A 22,349-nucleotide genomic window follows, 5' to 3' on the forward strand; every position below is an offset into this window, starting at 1 on the left:
ACAGAAAGAAAGAGATCAGAAAGCCTGAGATGCTGTCAGTTGGTTTTGGGAGCAGACTTGTGCAGCCGGTAGTGCTTGATCATGCACTCTTCAGTGTTAAATCAAATGGTACTGGTTGCTAGTGAATATTCCTCGGTGAGGGTGACTTATCTTTACATCCAGCCAGTAGAAATCACCTGTGGGACTGTGCTGGGTATTTTTTTTTATGGAGACACTGAACAGTAGCACGAGGTTGAATTTAACCTACCCACAGCTTATCCCCTGAAATGACAGTGAACAGGTGTATTTAGAAATGGACATTTATGAGACTATTTGATGAGTTGCTCAGTTCTTCCTCTTGCTTATGCAGACAGGTGGATTTTCCCTTGGTGCATTGTCATGTACATAGCATTACACTTGAAAAATGCATCTTGGATTGTAGAGTTAGAAGGAACCACACACACCTGCTTATTATTCAGTCCATGAATCCCTTCTATAGCTTATTGATGGGTTGTCTTTCAGCCTCTGCTTGAATGTTTCTTGTGACAGAAAGGTTGTTCCTTCATAAGGCAGCCCTTCCATATTTTTTGCTGGCTTTAACAGATAATAAAGTTCTTTATTCTTTCATTTCCAGTCCCCCTGGATGTAATTCAGCCTCCTGAAGTCTACAGGCAATTTCCGTTCTTTTCTATGTAGCAGTGTCTGCCTTCAGCCTTCCTCTTGCAAGTAAAAATCCCGGGTTCCTTCCATGTTCCCTTTGTAACACATTGACATCCTCCAAACTCAGTCATTTTTGGTTAGAATGTGGCACTCTATCTATCTTGGCCAGTGGCTTGAGAGAGGGCCATCCTTGGCAAATTGAAGATCATTGCAGGTAGACGTGGAATAGCTTACACAGTTTTTAAGATCTCTATATGAACTGAGTGGACCCTGCTGTTTCCACTGGAGCTCAGTTGTGTTTTTACTTTGTTCAGGCTGTGAGTTGGTGGGGAAATCTTACATCTAGGCCATCATCCAAAGAGGCATAATTGGCAGTTCAGAATGTGATCACCTAAGCAAGGCAGGTGGATCACTATTTTGAGTTTCTTCATTACCCTTGGGATCTGCTGTAGTGTAGGGCTCCACACTAGCAGACATTTCCCAACAGGACCCCCAAGAGGGAACAGGACACTCACATCAGTCAGCCCTCATTTTGTGCTGGTACATCATAGGTGCCATCTCATCTGACTGGTGTACTAACCCTTCTGTGGTGGAGCGGTTTATCCCCATTTTCCAGATCAGATTCAGAGATGTAAGTGAGTTGTCCAAGGTCAAGTGGACGATTCAAATCTTTATCTGTGGGAATGCAAAGTCCATGCCTTTCCTTGAGCCCCACACTGACCAAACATTTGCTGGACAATCAATATTTCTTAGGTACTTACAGATTTGTGGAGGGGCTACCAAAACTCCATCTCAAAGATCTTTGAATTTCTAAAGGAGAGTTAAGACAGGCAAATATGTCATTAATAGAGACATGGATAAGTAAATACAGTTATTATACTTTTTGTGTATGATTAAGTTAATTAATGGAGGTAATTTGAAAACCTGTACCTAGACTTAACTTCATAATAAATGTTACTATAGGGTCTAGAGCTGCCCAAAGGATCAGTACCTTTTTGGCAGTCTTCCATAGATAAAATGTGGCCAAACTGGCAGTAAAAGGTATTTAATTGATGGCCCGGAGATAGATGCAATTATATTCCTCCAAGTCCCTTAGGGGAAGATAAAATAGACATTCATCACTGCTTTCATTAAAAAACACATATTTACATGCATGTATTTTAAAGAATTGGGTGGGAAATGCAAGTTTGACCACTTTTCAGATAAGAGAAAAATGCCTTCCAAGTTTCTCTGGGTTAGAAAGGAGGAGAAAATTGAAAACACTTGCATTTTCAAGGATAGAGAGTTTATTACTATAGTAAATTTCCTACATAAAATTACGTATCTTTCGTTTAATCCATCCCCCAGCCTCCAGGTACCACCATGCTGAGAACAACCTAAGGAAGCTATCAATCTCAGAAGAAAAGTTAATCCTATGACATTTCTTAGCTGCTTATTGCCTTGTTAATGACAAGTGTTGGGAGTTCTACTTCGTGTGTCATGTAAATTCCACTCGTACTGTGTTCTGTATGGAGCTTTCTTGTTGCTCAACACTTGAAACTGGTCACAGGCTTTTAAAGACCCTTCACTGTGGTTCCTCAGTTATCTCAGCCATTCTTGCAATTACTCTGAGGGGGAAAATGTTCAATTCTTTTCAACGTTATTATAGTTACTTCCCTTCTCCTCTTTCCCATGTAAGGCCAAATGAAACAAAATAGCCAGAGAACCCAAAACAAGGCTACGCCTAGAGGGCATGCAGCATTTTAGCTTGTGTGTGGCATATTTCTCTGATAAGTTAACACCAACTTGAACTCTGCTTGGCAGAGTATCTTGTGGAGAATCATGCTCAGAGACTGGAAGGCTGTGGTCCTGCCACAGAGAAACCCAGCTGTTTCTTGATAGCTCCATGCTCTGGTGCTGGCCTGCACTGAGTGCTTACGGCGGGCACTGTGCGAAGCCATCTCCAGGCCTGATCATGTTTTGTCCCCACAACTGTCCTTTGACATTGGTGTTGTTACTATGCGTGTTTTAGGAAAGTGGAATCTGCAGGACAAAGAGGACTAGCACCTTCCCCACAACCACATAGCCAATAAGTAGAGGAGCTGGAATTTGAGAGGACATAACCCATCTAGCAAAGAAGGTTGAACTCTCTCTGTAGAAATATCTGTGATTAATAAGTGCAGATCTTTTAGTCACTGCCAGCTGTTTTTGTAAAGTGGGGCCTGCAGACAGCTACATATGTCACCAGCAGGTGAGAGAGAACAGTATGCCTTGCACACTTTTGCATGGGCAGAAAATGATTCCAGAGATGTGATTGGGTCTAACCTGAGGATGTCGTTATTGGAGATGATGTGAAAATGTGTTCACATCTCAGACTACGTGCTTCACTTCTCCCCCAAGTTAGTCGGGAGGTACCTGGACCAAGATTCTCCTTGGATTAAACACCTCCTTTGGGCATCCATTCAGTCAGTCATTCATTCTCAAATTCTTGTAATGCACCCATGGTGAGCCACACGCTGAGCCTGGAACTTGGTTATGGTCACAGACATGGCTGCTACTCTTATGACGCTCATGATCTATCAGAGAATCAAACTAGTCTTAATCTTTGTCTTTCCAGCGGAAGATCCTGAGGCTCGGCGGCTGCGGACAGTGAAGAACATTGCTGATCTGCGGCAGAATTTTGACGCTCATGATCTATCAGAGAATCAAACTAGTCTTAATCTTTGTCTTTCCAGCAGAAGATCCTGAGGCTCGGCGGCTGCGGACAGTGAAGAACATTGCTGATCTGCGGCAGAATTTGGAGGAGACTATGTCTAGTTTACGTGGAACTCAGGTTACACACAGGTATCTATGGTGTGAATTATTTTACTGAACTTGCTGGTAATTTGATTTTCACTGCTTCTCCTGTGTTCATGCTACTAGCAAAGTGATTTGCTTAATATTGAAATAAATAACCTTGTTTCCCAAATGTTCTGGAATTCGCAAAGAATGTCATATAACATGCAGAAGAGAAGTATGGGGAACAAAAATTAGTATAGACAAATTCCTCCCCAAAGCAGAAGGTTGCTAAATCCATTCAACAGAGGATATTGTAGAACAGCTCTATATAAATTTCACCTAACTTGCATTTTCCAAAACTATATTGTGCTGTTGAAACAAGTAGGTGAACTGTATTTGACCTGTGTGATAAATTGAATAACTTGAATTCCTACCCAGTCTTCTGATATGCAACACTCTGTAATATTGTTAGTCATGCACATGCATAAAACACATAAGGAAATATTTATAAAAACTTATGGCCACGTTTAAAGTATGATTTAGTTGGGTGAAACCTAGGATTACATTAGAAACGTTTATCAGGTTGTTTTCATTGTTGAGCAAGAAGTTGAAGAGGATGTAACCCCAGGACGTCCTTCATGATTTTGGCAGAACGAGGTTTTACAGTTTGTTTGGCTTTGAAAATCAACAAAAAGTCCTAGTTACCCCTGCTGAACTCCCGGAAGTCTCCTTTGCTTCTCCTATTTCATTTTCTTTGATAAATGAATATAGCAAGGAGACCACAGGGATTCTCCACCCTCAGCAATTTTGGCAGATCGGGGTTAACCATTGTGGGTTCTATCGTCAATAGGATCAGAGCCTACAACCAAAGGGCCCGATATGAGGATCAAGGCCACTTACAGGATCAGAGGGAGAGAAAAACAGCTCAGTGCACCAAATTGGCTATTCCAGAGGAGCGTAAACTTGGGGGTTCCAGGGTGGTGCCCTCCTAAACCTTTAGGTATTTGAATGACCAGGAGTCAAATGCTAGACCCTGTGACTTTACGATTAGGTATGAAACGTCCCTCTTTCTACCGTAAGCACTGAAAATGGCTTAATGTTGGTACAGCTACTGGATGGATTTCTTGCCTTTGAACTGGGATGGCAATTATGACAAGAGGGAAAGTGTCAGTGGTTTCTTCTGCAGGAAGGAGTCTCACTCCCTCTGCTCAGTTAGGAAATCCCAGTGCAGTTCTGAGGAGATACAGACAATGTCTGGACTGTACCCCTAGAATCTGCAGGACTGTAGAGACAATGGAATGCAAGAGGGTCTTACCGATGGCCAAGGATGAGCTCAGTCTCCTGAAAGATTCCGTTCCATGATTTATTAGGGAACTCAAGCCCAGGCATTTACCAATCTTTTTGGTCTTTTTGGATAAAATATGGGAGAAGCAAAAGGCTAGGGGAAATGTTCGTTAGAGGGTTAGACAGTTAGGGCTCTCTGCACCTGCTCAGGTGGGAGGGAGCTGAGGATGGGAAATGTGCTATTAGGAACTCTGGGCTGGGCTGGTGCGTCCTACCCTAAGAAACAGAGCTGTGATGCAGCATCCTACAGCGAATGGGCAGGTGGGAACCTTCCCTTCCTGGATTGTTAAGAAGACTCTAATAGTTAAGATCATTTAATTAAAATATTGGTAGTGCGTGTCTTGTACCATGTTTTAGGAGGAAAAGTCTCTGCTGTGCTTTTCAGAATGTGATACAAAAGTGCAGCCTCCCCTTTTCATTTTTTTCCTTTTTTTTTTTTTTGTCTTTTTTCGTGACCGGCAACGGATCACAACCCTCAGTGTCGCGCCCGTACCAGACCGGGACCGGCAACGGGATCGCAACCCTCAGTGTTGCGCCCGCACCTTGCTCAGCCAGTGAGCGGCCAGTCTGTATGTGGGATCCAAACCCTCGGGCGGGAGCTCCACCGCACTCCCAAGCGGCGCACTATAGCAGAGCGCCACCGGGCCGGCCCTCCCCTTTTCATTTTTAACAGACACAGTACATTCATGCCTTTTGTTTTCATCCTATTCTGTATATGAGAAATATTTCATAATTCTAAAAAATTAAAGAGCATGTAAACTGCAAGGGATATTAGGCTGATCAGGGTCTAACCCAGGCTGGTTTTATGTTTTTAGCACATTGGAAACTACATTTGACACCAATGTCACCACGGAGATAAGTGGCCGCAGCATCCTCAGCTTGACAGGGAGACCTACTCCTCTGTCCTGGAGACTTGGCCAGTCTAGCCCTCGGCTCCAGGCAGGAGATGCTCCCTCGATGGGCAACGGGTACCCGCCTCGAGCCAATGCTAGCCGGTTCATCAACACTGAGTCGGGTCGCTACGTGTATTCTGCCCCTCTGAGAAGACAGCTGGCTTCCAGGGGCAGCAGCGTCTGCCACGTGGATGTCACAGATAAGACAGGGGATGAGATGGACCTGGAGGGCATCAGCCTGGACGCCCCTGGCTACATGAGTGATGGGGATGTCCTGAGCAAGAACATCCGGACTGATGACATCACAAGCGGGTGAGTACCTGGGGCCTCTCTCTTTTCACAGAGCAGGAGAAGGCTTGGCGCCTGGTCTCTTTTGCATGGCTTTAAGTTCTCCTGAGGAAATGAAAATGCCTACCTGTTTCTGCTGTCCATGCCAAAGGCTGTGTGGCATGCAGGGGAATGCTACTGGGCCATGGGTCAGAAGACCTGGGAAGTCCAGGTTTGGTCAGTAACTTGCAAGGCTCTACCAGTAGCCAAAGTGGCACTTGACCATGTTTTGTCAGTCCCTTAAATCAAACCTTGCACTGAAGAGGAATCCCAAGTCCTCAGCATGGCCTTCCTGGTCCTGTGGGATCTGGCTCCCACCTGCCTCTTAGGGCTCACTGTTCCTCCCCTTGCTTCTCCTGCTGCAGATGCTCCTTTTTTTTGTCTTTTTTCGTGACCGGTAACGGGATCGCAACCCTCGGTGTCACACCCGCACCGCGCTCAATCAGTGAGCGGACCGGTCTCTATATGGGATCCGAACCCTCGGCGGGAGCACCGCCACGCTCCCAAGCGCAGCACTCTACCGAGTGCGCCACCGGGCCGGCCCCTGCAGATGCTCCTTCTATTCCTCAGCCGCCTCCTGGCTCCTTCCTAGCACTCTACCGAGTGTGCCACCGGGCCGGCCCCTGCAGATGCTCCTTCTATTCCTCAGCCGCCTCCTGGCTCCTTCCTGCCTCAGGGCCTTTGCACTCTCTGCCTCTCAGCCTGGATTGTGTTTCCTAGGGCTTTGCCCAGCTAGTTCCTTCTTGCTGCTCACTGGCACCTCCTTGGAGGGGCCCTCCTTGACCTTTCAATTTGAAGTTATTTTGTGTCCTGCCTGCCTGCCGAGTCATCTCCACCTCCCTGTGTCAGGCTCCTTTGAAAGCTTATCACTATTTGGAATTCTCCTGATTGTGCGTTTATACTTTGCTGTCTACCTACCCACTCCTGCTTGCAGCAAGAAACACAGGAAGCCAGGATATCATCTTGCTAGCTCCCCACAGGATCCCCAGTGTGTTGTGCATAATAGTAGCTTATAAATATCGCTGAATTAACTAACACGATGAATGAAGAAAGAAACCCACCTCCCTGTTTCTCGATCTCTTCCAGCTCCCCACAGGATCCCCAGTGTGTTGTGCATAATAGTAGCTTATAAATATCACTGAATTAACTAACACGATGAATGAAGAAAGAAACCCACCTCCCTGTTTCTCGATCTCTTCCTATGTAAAGTGAAGGGGAATGATGAGATGACGCCTAAGGGACCTTCTGGGTGGAGCATGCTATGACTTTGTGCAGCATGAGGCCTGGCTTCGCTTTTAGCTCCACTTTCAGATGGCTGTGTAAACTTATGGTGCGTCTCTTTATTTCACTCACCTGGGACTTCATCTGTTCACATGACTTGCCCAGGAGTTCTCTAAGATCGTTCCCACCTCTTAAATTTTAACAATCAAAATGACAGATAAGAAGAACTGGGACTAATAATCATGTCACTCATTTTCATGAAAATAATGATCAGGAACCCGGTGGGTGAGTCAGTGTTTTAATAATTCTAGTAATAGCTAACTCTTCTGCTATGTGCCACACACTGTACTACATTTGTTATTTTATTACCTTGTTACAGTCCTTTGAGGTTGATGACATCATGACCCCCACTTTTTAGGCAAGTAAACAGAAGCCCAGGAAGGTTAAATAACTCACCCAAAGCCCTGCAGCTGTTAAAGGGCAGGGTGTTTTCCTTAACCACTGTACTACACCATCTTGCCCAACATTTTATTGCTGCATTGAAATAGCATAACTACTAGAGTTTATTTCAAAATTTAATTTTGCTTAGTTCTACTTGTATGAATAGAATTGTTCTTTTACTTAATTAAAAGCTTAGGCATAGAGGTGCTTTGGTTTTCTGCCTGGCACTTTTAGAACCATCGTAGGTAATACAGTTTTTGAAGACAGGAGCCACCAAACCCTTACAATGTAATACATTTCCACTATCTGGAATGGTTGGGAAACTTAATGGACAGATAAAAATGAAATGATCTTGCCACTTAGAGCTCATTTTGTGTTTCTAGTTTCCCATAAACATGAAAAACAATAATATCCACCTATTACTGAGTTGCACGTAATTTAATCTTTTTATTATTTAGAAGACTTTTGGTATCTAACATGGCCTCAAGGTTACCACTAACAAGTCCCATTTTAATATTCTACCAAAAAATCCTGGTTATTTTGAGATTTGTGTGTCCTGTAATAAAGAGTTTATTTTATTGTTGGACTAGTCTTAACCCTAAGTAGATGAAGGTGATGAATTTATTTTGATGTAGTGTTGATAGTGTCCACAAGGTGGAGAAACACTCAAACTGAAACACTCCAAACTGAAACTTAGTGATGTCACAGTGAGAAATGCCTGGTTTCTTTAGCTACCCAAACCAGAGCTCAAATGTTTACATTTCAGTTCCTGCGTTGTAAAGCTTACATTTTTAGCATGTGAGATAGCGCTTAGAGCAAGTATAGATAAAAGTGCAGAAATGTAAGCAAACCACCCAATTACTGAAATTGGAGAACTTTGGTCTGGTTTTTCTTCTCCTGTTCCTTTTAATGTAGAAATTTACCTTTAAAATGAGGCCACATACCCCAGATGGCACTTAATGCTCCTTCTAGTTATAACATTCTAGAACACTTGTTAAGCGTGTCTCCACTATGTGGAAATGCATGTGACCTTCTGTTCTGAGGCCAAATGACCAGTTTGCCTTCACATGCTGAGTTCAGGGCAAGTCACTTAATGTCTTTTCTACTGGCTTCTTTTTCTTCATATAAACATGACAAGTTGTAAATATTGAAAGACTGGTCATTTGTTCTATTCTTTCGAATCTTCTAAATAAGTCATTATTGAGGGAATTAACGTAGTAGAAGGGAAACAGACTGAAATATCTGACAGAGCAGAGCTTACACTCTGTCCAGCCTCTTGTGAGCTCTGTGGCATTAGGCATGTCGTTTAACTCCCCTAAGCCTTGAAGTGCTACAGTCAGTATGGTTTTTAACCTTCTCCAGTTAGGTTTCTCTTTGAGGTTATATCTGATTAATGACAAATATCTGATAAAGACACAAAATTGTAGCCAGAGTCCACATGTCTTATCAACCTGAAATATCCAGGCACATGGAAAGAGTGAAATGATTAAAGTTCTCATCCAGATGTTTATTTGGCTTAGTTGGAAACAGCCTTGATGTATGAGTAATGTATCAATCAGTACAGAGGCTCTTTTAGGAAAGTTCTTGTAAAAGTTTACAACAAGTTTATTTAGAAAACCTGATGCAGAAGTAAATTCTAGTTCCTAAAAACCTAAGACCTTTGTTTTTAAAATGACACTGTATCTTAGCTTGATATAGCAGCTATGTTTTGATGTCTCTCATTCATTTTCTTTTCTGGATATGTGTGCATGTGCACCTGTGTGTATCCTTTGATTCTGCCTGAGATAGGGCTGAACTCACTTTATTACCGTGGAGTTTAGCTAAGAAATTAATGGCAAATGCCTTCTGTCTTTGTGTGCATTTATCAAACCCCTATATTGCACTTAGTATATTATGGGCATGTCTAAGTACTTCACAAGTTGTCATCTGATCTCATCACTTCCTTTTATTAAATTGATAAATTGAGCACTGGCTGTAGTGGAAAAGAAATTCAAATAACAGATGAAGATATCTGTTACTAAGTTTTTATCTTTGAGACTAATCCATCTACTTATATTCTAAAAATTCAGAGTGCCATATGGTACAGAATAAAATTAAAGGGACAGACTTAGCATCCATATGTTTGGAAGGATTTTTTTGTCTTTTTGAAGGAGGAACTGAGTTGTATAATCTCCAAAGTATAAATATACAACCCTTCATGGAAAAAAAAATGGTCATTTAAATTTAACATCAGAAGTTTTCTCCCTCTGAGAACCTTTGATGGCTTCCCATTGCCCATGGGAACAGATCTGAACTTTTTAAGTGCATGTGGAGGCTCTTAATTGTCTTTGCTTCATCTGCCTTCTCTGACTTCCTTGGCCATACCCCACTCACACACTCCCCCACACTTCTTACTGCTCTAGGCTACCCGCCCTTACCAAAGGCTGGTTCTTGCATTTGCAGAGCTCTGTACCTTAGGACATAGTGCTTTCTCCCTGTAATTCTTTGCCCCATAATCCTATCTGACTGATCCTGAAAAAAAACACCTCCCCTGGGATGTCCTCCGGGACTCTCCCAGTCAGAGTTAGCTCTGCTCCTGTGTTTCTCGTGGCCTTGGTTCACACCCAACCTTATGTGTAAGCCTTTCACTTCATATGTGATATGTTTGAGAAGAACTGGGTGGTGTTGAGGAAAGACTATGGTCTTAAGAGGTAAACATACTTAAGATTTAATCCTGGCTCTGCCAAATGAACTGGAACAAATTCTTAACCTTTGAAAATTAGAGATAGAGCTTGAAAAGCACCTGGCAAAGAGTCTGGGATGCTTAAGAAATGTTGTGCACATGTGTGTGTGTTTTCTCCACAAAACTTAGAGATCCTAGAAGGCAGACAGTGCCCATTATTTTTCTAAACCGAGAGATTAGGACGTAGTAGGTATTTAATAAATATTTTGTGAATGGCCCATTTTCGGTGTCTACCCTGGCAGGATCATTGCCACCACCAGCTGTGAAACTCCATGGTTCTGTGTATAGAATACTAGGAAAAATTCAATTTAGCCCATGGTGGTCTTTTTGGTGTAGTGCATACCCCCATCTAGTGGTCAATATAGGATGTGATGCTGTGGTTTTGATCACTTTTAACTGTAAGAATCATTGGGTTGGTTTAAGACTCCTGGTGGTATTCAGGGCTGTGGAAGTTGGTTTTCAGATGTAGACTGACCAGTTGTCTACTGTGGGAAAGAAAGCAGTGTTGTGAGCAGTCTGGTCTCCAGTGGTGGGCTTTTGATGGCTGAAGTCTTCCCTGTTTGGTGGCAGGGATCACTCCCTCAACAGATATGCGCACGGATGCCTGCTGGGAGACTTAGTTCTTCAGAAGTTGAGGAACCCATCCCTGCTGAGTTACTTGTAGATCCCTAAATATGTCAGGATGTGTCTTAGTCAGCTCAGGCTGCGACAACACATATCACAGACTGGGTGGAAATAGATGCTTATTTCTAACAGTTCTAGAGCCTGGAAATCCAAGATCAGGGTGCCAGCATGCTTGGATTCTGGTGAGGGCCCTCTTCTTGGCTTGCAGATGGCTTACCTTCTTGCTGTGTGCTCACATGGCAGAAAGGAAATTCTGGTGTGTCTTCCTTTTCTTGTAGGAGCACTAATCCCATTGTGGGCCTCTACCCTTACGACTTCATCTAAACCTAATCATCTCCCAAAGGCTCTACCTCCTAATACCATCACATTGGAAGTTAGGGCTTCAACACAGAAATTTGGAGGGGACACAAACATTCAGCCCATCACAGAGTTTTTCATGCTTCCATGCGTCATTTGTGTGTGCAATGCCCTGTACCTTTCCCTTCACTGCCTGCCAGGTCACCTCCTCTCTGAAGCCTTCTCTGATTCCATCCAAGCAGAGACAGTAACTCTTTTCTCTGGGCTCCCTTGATACTTGATGTGCCTGTAATAGCACTGGTAGCACTACATCAGAATTAGTGTATGTATGTAGGTATGTATGTGTGATATATTGAGGAGGGGGAAAACCCCATACCTGTTTCAAGCTCTAAAGGTTAAGGTCAAATCTTTCTTGAATGCTCCTATATCTTCATTGGCTGGCACAGCGTAGTACATAGTCAATAAATTATTTGTTGAATGAGTACTACAACCAACCTTAAATATGGCAAGATCATTCACATCTCTCTAAACAAATATTTGCCTAAGACTGAAGCCCCCTTGAGCTTGAGGCTACAGCCATGTCGTCTTCCCTATTTTTGGCCATGTCTTGTACTCTCTGACTGTCCCAGACCTTTGGATTTCCTCTGTGCCAGTGAGCTTGATGTTGACAGTGCAGAAGAAACAGAAAGCTCAGAGTACTAGGGGCCATTTGCCATTGGGCTAGCAGAAGTGGGAAGTGCCCCTGCTCCCTTTTCCTTCCTCCACTGACATCAGGGCCAAGAGTGCAAGGTGTCTGTCACTACGTCAGCATAGTAAGTGGCAGGTGGTACCTTGAGTCAGAAGGACTGCACTGACAGCATGAAAGGCTCTTTCTCCTCTGGTGAACCTTTCCCAGTATCTTTGCAGGCCAGACCTGGGGCGACCTTGTTAGGCTGTTGTTCCTGGCAAACTGAAAGGAGAGGCAGCCAAAGTATTCCTACAGCCAAAATGCACCCTGGGGCCAAGATAAATGATTTTTGGGGAGGCTGTCCTGAAAGGCACTGATTCCTGGCAGTCTCCATCAGGGTTTGGCAGGCCTCTCTTAGGTTTGCAAAGGACAGGTTCTTCTTTCTCTGGGCTGATCCCACTGAAATGATCTTGGCTCTTGAAGGCTTGAGAAGTCCAGGTTGCCAGCAGCCACTGGGCTGGTGTTCATGGAATTAGGAGGATTGAACTGTACTAGAAAGGTAAAGACTCAGGCAGGGTGATCTACAGGGCCTCAAGCAAGATAGTGAAAGTGATTCCTCTAATTCACAACACTTCTGGCATGAAATGGGTGGGTGGGGGGAACCTTCTCCACACCAACCAATTCTCCTACACCAGCTGGGTGTCTTACAATTCAATTCAATTCTGACACCATCTACCTAGAGTTAGTGTAGAGGCCCCACAGGTTAGGGTCTAAGATCCACAAGACACCCCCAACCACCACTTCAGATGCCGATTGCTAGTGGGTCCCCAGGTTACCCACACTTCTGTCTAACTTGGCTACAAATCAGAGGTTCCCGTGACCCTCTCTTCAAGTTCGATAATTTGCAACAGGGGCTCTGAACCCCATAGTTTAGGGGTTTTATGGAGGTTCCATTATGTAGGCATGATTGATTAAATCATCGGCCATTGGTGATTAAGTCAGTCTCTAGCCCCTCTCTCCTCCCTGGAGGTTGAGTGGTGGGGCTGGAAGTTCCAACCCTCTAACTGCATGGTTAGTTCTTTTCGTAACCAGTCCCATCCTTCAAGAGTCACTTCAGCGGCATAAGCTCAGGTGTGATTGAAAGGGGCTTGTTAGGAATAACAAAAGACACTCTTCTCACCCTATTACTCAGGAAGTTCCAAGGATTTAGGAGCTCTATGCCAGGACCCAAGGGCAGAGACCAAATATATCTGAATAAATATGTCTCATTGTGTCACAGCTAGTCACTTGCCCCTAACGCACCACCCTCCTCTTAACACATACAGACTTAAAAAATGCAAAGAGGCTCTGAGATGAAGGTACAGGCCCAGAATAGCCCAACAGGTCGGTGATGGGGCTGAGCCAGATCCAGGCTAAGGTTCCTTCCATTCCTTTCTGTTTCCCTCAGTGTTTCCTCACTGACAGGTCTTAATGGTGTATGAATTCACAGAAACCATAAATACTTTTCCCTGTCTGATATTTTCCTTGGTCTTAAATATCCTGGACAAACACAGTGACCCGTGTTTTCCTACGCAGCTGTCTGGGTGGAGTAAGCAAGCACAGAGTCATGCAGGGGGCAGGATTAATTTCCCTGAGTGTTGCAGGACAAGTGACAGCTTTCCCTGTGTGATTGTGATGTCATCTGACGTAGGCGGTTTGGCTGATCGATGGCTCTGGCTACCAATGTCAGTCATTCCCAATGGCTGGGGAGGCATCAGCTGTACACCCCTTCCCCGTCCATGGTGGAGACACTTGGTTTACTGAGTGTGGGAAATCTGTTAGCCTTATCAGCAGCTGGGTAGGCAGCCTTATCAGAGGAAAAAGAACAGTGGAGCTACCAACCTGCTGGAAGAAAAGTTCTCCAGCATCCCCAAGGCTACTCTGTCCTCTGTCGTTGATGTTAAATTTAGTAGGCAGAGACAAGGATTAAATAAAGGTTTGCTGGGGAACAATCAGATGGAGAAATGAAGTGTGGTATAACTTTGACTTGGGCCGCCCAGACCACCTCTCCTGTCTGATAGCAAATGCCAGCCTAGTAATTTATGGAGAAGAGAGAAGAAAAAGGTGGGAAGTGTCTTCTTGAGAAATTGGGCTTAGGTCCCGATTTTTTGAGAATTTCCTAGCTTGCTTTGAGGTTTGAATACCTTCAGGCCTTTCTCCTGCATCCTGTGGGGAAGGAAAGGGAGAGGGGGACAAAAGTGGGTGCTTTGGGAAAAGGAAGTCATACCTCAGGCCCTTCTTGAGAGGTCCCTGAAGGGGCTGCTTCCTGCCTGTCCTTCCTGCCACCCCCAGTGACATCCTCCTCGTCCCATAACTTTTCCAAAACATAGGCTGTCCTGGGGCTGGAAACTGGACACCTTTCTTTTGGCCTGTCTTCTGGGGAGGCTCCAAACAAAAGGCAGTGAGATCCCATTTTAAAAGTGTTTACTGAATTTGTTGTATGCTTAAGGCCAAGGGTCAGTGGCCAAGGTCCTAATGTTATGGAGGGAAGACCATGGAACGGCACTGTGTAGATCAGTTTAAGAGTGTGAACTAAGGAGGCCGGTGAGCAAGCAATGAATTCTGTTGGAACAACTAATGGGAAACAGAGACCCCTCCTTTAGGGTAGGGGTCAGTGGAAGGAGTGTGGGCTTTGGAATCAGGCCTGGATTCTTGGCTGTGTGTTTTTGAGCAAGCTGTTTAATTTCACTGTGCCCATCTCATAGGGTTGTTGTGAGGCTTCAGTGAGATCTTGTGTGTGAACTCTCAGCCCAGTGCTGGCATGTGTGCATTAAACACTCAGCAGATGTTTACTGCCATAATGTCCACCACTGTCACCACCAGCAGCAGCTGCAGTATCTTCAGGACATGTGAGCTGGGCCTTGAAGGATAAACAAGGGGCCAGACAGACCAAGGTCAAGAGCAAGGTCATGAGGACATATGGACATGGGGCATGTTATTATGAGAATGGTGCCTGGGATGGGTCGGAGATTCAAGACTGGACGGGGCTGGACTCAGGTCAGAAGCTATTAAGAGTCCAGAGAGCAGTGGCATGGTCCTGGGTAAGGCCAAGGTCAAGGGAATAGACGTGCAGTGGGGTTAAAGAGACTTTTTGCATTAAACTCAGCCCGAAGCGGGGGCCAGTTGGACAAGGAGCTGGAAGGAGGCACAGGGGACCCCCAGATTCCAGCCTGTGTTATGACTGACGTTTGTCCTCAGCACCTTCCATCCTTTTACAGATTTCCCTCTTGCTTATTGCCACCCACCCCCTTGGATTGTCTCAGGCCTCCAGGCCACCCCTAGACCATGGCTGGCTGTATGTTTAAGCAGAGGAAGTAGCACCCTATAGTATTCCCTATAGTATACGGGGAATCATGTACTCCCTGTATAGTATATGATTCCAGGGGCTTTTGGAAAACACTAGTCGCAAAGCCTTCCAGTTCTTGCCTTGGAGAGGCCCAGGGCCCAGTGTGGGAGACGACCCTGGGCATCAACAGTTAATCCCAACACAAGGCAGGTGATGATAAATGTTAGCCTTGAGAGGCAAAATGGGGGTGCTCCAAGGTAGAGGTGAAAACAGAGCAGGTCCTGTGGGGGCCATGTATATTCTCACCTCATCCTTCTGGACAGCCAGCTGTCCCCCTCTGCAGTTGAGAATAATAATGCCTATAGTTGCAGTGGGGATTGAATGAGGTGGCACAGGCAAAGTCTAGTCCAGGGCTTGGGGCATTGTAGACCCTTCCAGAACATCCTCATAATGATGATGATGTTGCCAAGACTCAAGGAGATATAATGTGTGTGTAATACCTAGTTCAGTTCTTGGTGCAGGTTAAAAATACTCAACATATTTCGTTCTCTTCCACTGTGACTCATCCCCCAAACGTTCCCCAGTTGGTGAGAAACTGGTGAGAAGCTAATGAGACCTCTCCTTAAAGTGAGTGGGGTCTGCCATAAGACCATAACTGATATTCACATGGGAAATATGAACACTAAACACTCCAGCTGACAGCCACTGTGCTGGGTGAGAGAGCCCTGCTGTGACTTACCAGACTTAGCAAGGCTCTCCTTCCTTTCTTCCCCCCATCTGGACTGTCTGCTGTCCTGTTGGAACAGACTCCCTGCCCTTCACAGGGCTCTTCACTGGGAAGCAACATCAGCATGTTGGCATGATTCAGATTGGCACCAGGTGTTCAACTAAGGGAAATTCCACCTTGGGTCCATTAACCCACTCTACCCAGAGACTCCACACTTCAGTTGATTTAACAACTGTCTTCTTACTGCCAGGCCCATTGCTGTGCCCTGGGGAATGACAGACAAGAGGAGGCGGTCAGTGATTTGTTCTCAAGTCTGGACCATTTGATACTCTTTACTTTTTGCACCAACTTTTGATCATTCAAGGTGCTCACCAGGGTAAGCCTGGGCCCCATGAGCTCACACTTACCAATGGGCACTTATGCTCGTACGAAAGACGTATTCTAACTCTGTAGCTCTGGATGGATGGCAGGGAGTAGAGCTACCTGCACCCCTTTTGTGTGGTGGGTATCATATAACTCCCAAACTCTGGCTTTCTGTGATATTATTTTAATTTTACTAATAAACAAAATAAAGATCCAAGGAGGTAATTTTTAAGTAATTGTTTTAAGCCCATAGAAGAGATGAAAAGAATGGCCTACTATTTTGTTGTTTCTTTTCTTTTTTTACTCTGGAATCTCAGTGTGATTTGAGTGCCCCTGTTGCTTTGCTGTATCGGATGTTCCCCTGAATCCTCTTTGCTGGAGAGTGATAGTCTGCAGGCACCTCCTTTCTCTACTAAGTGCTTTGCAAATGCACCTTGAAGAGAGAACTGAGGGGTCACAGCCCCTAAGCCAAAACTGCTTTTGCATAGTTCTCATGTAGAAAACCCAGTTCATATTTATTTTTATCTTAAGCATATAGATCACTCAGGTTGAAAACACTCTTCCCAGTAATTTTTCAAGGGCCAGCAGCTACAGAGTGGCTCAGCAGATTTATGATGGCAGGGTTGGAGAATACCAAGTTCGAGTTGAGGTGAATATGAAAATAAACATTTGGATGAGGTTGGGAGTATTTTGGCCCTGAGACAGTAAGCTCATGTTGAAAGACTCAAAAAGAAGGCTGTATGTGCCTATTCCCAGATCAAGATAAGGAACAAGTTTTCTCAGGACCTCGTGAGCCCCTCTTCATGCTGTTCTGGAGGCATGGTATAATGGAAGGAACTCGAGACTTGGAGGCAGAAGACCTGACTTGACATTCCTTGCTTGCTAGTTGTGTGACCTTGGGGAAATTACTTCCTTTTCTGAGCCTCTGTTTCCCACTTGTTAAATGGTAACCTACCTCTTAGTGCGTGAGGAGCAAAGGAGATAGTATTTGAAAGTGTTCAGCACACATGCAGTGGTGGCTCCTTCTTGAAGTTTTTGCACCTAATTGCCTTTTCTTTTTTTTATTGAAGCATAATTGATGATACATATTTTGGGGGTACAGCATCAACTACGATCGCCTGTATACGACATGTGATGATCAAATCACTTATTAGCATATTCATTATTACAAGTTGTAATTATTCTTCATGCCCCTTACCCACTCTCTCCCCAACACCCCTTTCTCTCCCCCATACCTCTAGTGACCAATATTTGTTCTGTCCTTCTGAAAGTTCAATGTGTTATTGTGGTCTTGTATTTCTCTGTTTCCTTCCTTCCTTCCTCCCTCCCTCACACTTGTGAATGAGGACACGTAGTATTTCTCTTTCTGTGCCTAGCTTATTTCACTTAACATAATTTTCTCTAAGCTCATCCAAGTTGCTGCAAATGGCAGAATTTCATTCTTTTTTATGGCTAAGTAGTATTCCACAGTGTATATATACCACATTTTCCTTATGCAGTCATCCATCGATGGACATTTAGGTTGGTTCCATATCTTGGCTATTGTAGATAGAGCTACAATGAACATGGGAGTGCTGGTATCCCTTCGACATGATGATTTCCATTCCTTTGGGTATATACCCAGAAGTGGGACTGCTGGATCATATTTTCCTTTTCTTAAACATCCTAAGAGGTCACTTACTAAGATGTCATGCTGTTTCTTATTCTTGAGCACAGTGACCAAATAGCTTCTGGCTGGATCAAAGTTGGTCTGTGTATTAGTCAAGGTTCTCCAGAGAAACTGAACCAAAAGGATGTGTGTAAATGTGCAGAGAGAGGCAGAGATTGATGATTTTAAGGAATTGGTCATGTCATTGTGGGGACTGGCAAGTCCAAAATCTGTGGGGTAGGCCGATAGGCTGGAGACCCAGGGAAAAGTCGACGTAGCCTCTTGAGTTGGGGGAGACTTTTTTACTCCTCAGGGAATATCAGGTTTTTTCTCTTAAAGCCTTGACTAATCAAGTGAGGCCCATGCACATTATTGAGGGTGATTCACTTTACTCAAAATCCACTAATTTAAATGTTAATCTCATCTAAAAAATACCTTCACAGCAACCTCTAGACTAGCGTTTGGCCAAATATCAGGGTGTCGTGGCCTAGCCAAGTTGACACATGAAATCAGCCATCATAGTCGGCAAGCAGGCCTTATACTATGATCCGTGGGAATGAGTCATCTGAGTCAGGAGGCACTTACCGGTGGCCCAGAGTCAAAGAGGATGGCATATTGGTTTGGATAAATATCTGCAAGGGCTCAAAGGTCATGTGTCCTGCCTGGGATATGACCACAGATCAAGAGTCTATGTTTGCCTTGGAAGAATCATTGGCTCCCTTCCCGGGTCTCCAGGGTCTGATGAGAAATCTCCCTGAGAGATGGGGGTTTTGACCTTACCTCTTAATCCTGAAATAGTTGCCAAGTGAGATGATGCCCTGGCATGGACACCTTTGGAGGTTCTGGTGATTTTTGAGACCCAAAAGCCAAATGAGGTTCCAAGTTTAGGAGAGACCCAAGTGTCTCTCAAGACTTCCAGCTATAAATCAAGCCCAGTGCACTTCTTGTTCCAGGGAAAAGTAGGAGACAGGGTCTGTGGTAATCTCTGCTGCATCATTAGAGTCTGTAACCCAGTTCCCAGAGCTTTATGCTTGTAATCGCCCAGTTATCTGTTTTGAAATTAGAAATCTCACATACTTGAGCAGTGAAGTTTAAAGGGTGAAGTCAACTCAAGTTGTCAGAAACACGGGACGGAATAAATGTGGTGTTGGCTCTACAGAGCCGGGGGAAGGCCAGGAAGGAGTCGACTTACAGTGCCTTCTAACACATGCCTTCCTTCCTGTCCTGCAATGGTGGCACTGTGATTCCCAGTAGCTAAATTGCTTTTGAGCCTTTATTAGGTATTTGGCACTGTGTTGAGTTCTTTACACATGTTGTCTTGCTTACTCTTTACGTTAGTTCTTTGAGATGGAGGGTGGTTTTAATCCCCTTTTTCACAGCCGAGGAGACCGAAACTTAGAGAGGGTGAGTTAGCCAGGTCACACAGATAGTAACCTTGAGAACCATTCGTTCAACTGGGCTTCATTCAAAGCCCGTACTCTCAAGCACGCTTTGGTACAGCTTTTCACTATAGCTAGACCCCGTGCTCTGAACATATAGAAGACAAGACCAAAAAGTAAGAGTGGGCACTCTCTGAACATTAGAAGACCTGGATACCCCTGTGCCATTTTAAGGAGCCATAAAGAGAGCTGGAAGGTGTTCAGAAGGGTAAGGACCAGAGTGCTGAGTTGCACAGGAACTGAAAAATATTTGAGTGCTTGTGCAAGGACCACGGAGGCTGGGCAGGGGCAAAGGCAGATACTTTTCTTTGCCTCAAAAGCATTATTATATGTTTCACTTCAATTCAGTGTCACAGGTCTGTACTGTAGCATGAGAAACACTTGTGTCAACATTCCCTGGGTGCTTGTGCAGAAAGTGAATGGGGGCAGAACGAGTTCTGTGTTTGCTGGAAGTGAAAACTGATGAGGTGGTCACAGGCAGGAAAGTTCAGATCTAGAGCCAGTTTTGCATGGTGATTTACTGAAGTGCCTCCCTGCAACACAGCTTCCTGGTGTTAAATCTTGTGAAAGTGGACATTCAGTCACCTATGGTTCCTGGTCTTTGTAGACATGACACCTGAATTTCCCAGATGAAATTCTATTCTCTTAGCCCCCTACCCACTGTGAATCCAAACAAAATGCACAATTACAAGTTCAGTGCCACCCTGAGACCTCAGAACCATGTGCAGCAAGTTACAGCTTTATTAATCGAGTGGCTTTCGCCTTACTCTGTGGGAGTTGTTAATTAAAACCACTCAACCATTGAGTTGAGGAAGAGGGAGGGAGACAAAGATTGAGGACAACGAACAGGCTGGATTTCCTCGCTCCTTTCAGGCTGGTATAGCTATTTTAGAAGTGGATGCAGACTTTACAGTTGACTAAAACCATTCACCAGAGGTGTGTGTGAGGTTTCTTGGGAACGGCTTTCATTTTATACCTTGTAGCTGGGCCCTCTGGATCCAAAGAACCTGCCTAGCCTATGACCAAGTATGCATTAATAGCTAATAATAATGATCATTGTAATATTAATAATAGCAGCTACCGTTTATTGAGCACTTCTAAATGCCAGGCATCATGTGCAGCGCTTTATATACATTATCTCTTTTCATCCTCACTTTAGTCTCTGTGTTATGGACACTCTTCTTCCCATTCTGCTGAGGACACAGTGACTTGGAAGGCGGTGGTACTTACCCAAAGTCACAGAGGTGATGGGTTAGGGAGCCAGGACTCAAACACAGGCAGCCTGACTACAGAGTAGGAGCCCAACCACTCACTTCAGGGCTTTCGCTAAAGCTGGGTAAATGCGGCTAAAGTCTAACGCCTCTTCTTCCCGACAGACCTGTTTCTCCTGTGTTTCCACCATCCATTTTTCTTCCACACCCAGAACCGGGAAAGAATCTCAGACTCTTCTGTTCCCTTGTTCCTGGAAAGCCAGTCACTAAGTTTGAGGGATTCTATCTCTGAAGTATCTCTTGCTATAGTTTTATCGAGCCTCATTGCTCATCTTTCTCACCCAGATGATGACATTCCATCCTTTCATTGGTTTCCTTGCCTCTTATCTCAATATCCATCCATCAGATCCATTCTACACATGGTGGGGAGAACTCTTCCTAGAGTTCAAATCTGATTTCATTACCTGCTTACACTTAATCGGTGGCTCCACGTTGCCTGCTGGGTGAACTCTGTTTTAGTTACTATTTTTGTTCAACAAATGACTCCACAGTTTAGCTGTTTGAAGCCACCATTTGCTTATGTTGACGGGGTCTCTGCATCAGGAATTAGAACAAGGTATGGTGAAGATGGCTTGTCTCTGGTCAGTGATGTCTGGAGCCTTCTCTGGGAAGATCCATGGCTAGAGCTGATGTAGAGCTGGAGGAGGGAGGCGTTCTGAAGCTTGTTCACTCACATGTCTGGCACTTGGGCTGGCATGACTTGAAGGTTAGGATGGCCCTGGCCTTTCCATGTGGTCTGGCTTCCTCGCAACATGAAGGATTCAGGATTGGTAGACTTCTTATGTGGGGCTCAGGCTCCAGGGCAGGGATTAGAGTGAGCAAAGCAGAAGCTGCATCACCTTTTATGTTCCAGCCTTGGAAGTCAGAGAGTGTCACTTCTGCCATACTGTATTGCTCAAAGCAGTCACAAGCCCTCCAGATTCAAGAGGTAGTAACATCGATCCCACCTCTCAGTGGGAGAATGGCAAGGTGACCTTGAAGAAGAGCATGTGGCATAGGAGATGTTGCTGTTGTCATCTTTGGAAAACACAGCCACATCCTACCCCTGTAGCATCTATCATGACATACAAGGCCCTCCCTCCATGGTCCCCACACTGGAGCATAAGTTCCGGTGGAGGCACAGATCTCATCTTTCTTACTCTTCACTATATCCCTGATGCCTACCACAGTGCACGGCACACTGTAGACCCTCCTCTTGCACTTGGGGAGCTAATGAATGATCTCCTTGCCCAGTCTCATTTCTTCATTTCTTGCCATCTCTTCCATCCCCTCACTGCTCACCTGCCCTCCACACACCCCCCATCTCCCATCCTGTGCCTGCCCCTCTGGACCACAGACATTTTCCTTGATGTGGACACCGCACTTTATATCTCTGTGCCTTTGCATGGGTCTGTTCTCTCTGTCTGTAAATCCTTCTTCCTTAATTCTCACCCACCTGCCATAGTTCTTCAAGAGCCTGCCAAACCTAGGAAGCCTTTTTTGACAACAGACCTCCCTGCTCCACGCTTTATATCTCTGTGCCTTTGCATGGGTCTGTTCTCTCTGTCTGTAAATCCTTCTTCCTTAATTCTCACCCACCTGCTATAGTTCTTCAAGAGCCTGCCAAACCTAGGAAGCCTTTTTTGACAACAGACCTCCCTGCTC

General features: G+C 44.8%; 1 protein-coding gene across 1 annotated transcript in view; it reads left to right on the forward strand.

The window, feature by feature from the left end:
- LOC103607747 (neuron navigator 2-like) overlaps window positions 1-22,349 on the forward strand; it is a gene marked incomplete at its 5' end in the record, with an annotated part of 100,503 nt that overhangs the window by 60,190 nt on the left and 17,964 nt on the right. The window contains 2 exons of the mRNA XM_008592215.1: window positions 3,357-3,462; window positions 5,556-5,945. Of these exons, the coding sequence (XP_008590437.1) occupies window positions 3,357-3,462; window positions 5,556-5,945 (496 nt within the window). The remainder of the gene's footprint in view (window positions 1-3,356; window positions 3,463-5,555; window positions 5,946-22,349) is intronic.

This window comes from Galeopterus variegatus, unplaced genomic scaffold, assembly GCF_000696425.1.
Source record: "Galeopterus variegatus unplaced genomic scaffold, G_variegatus-3.0.2 Scaffold7684, whole genome shotgun sequence".
Lineage (NCBI taxonomy): Eukaryota > Metazoa > Chordata > Mammalia > Dermoptera > Cynocephalidae > Galeopterus > Galeopterus variegatus.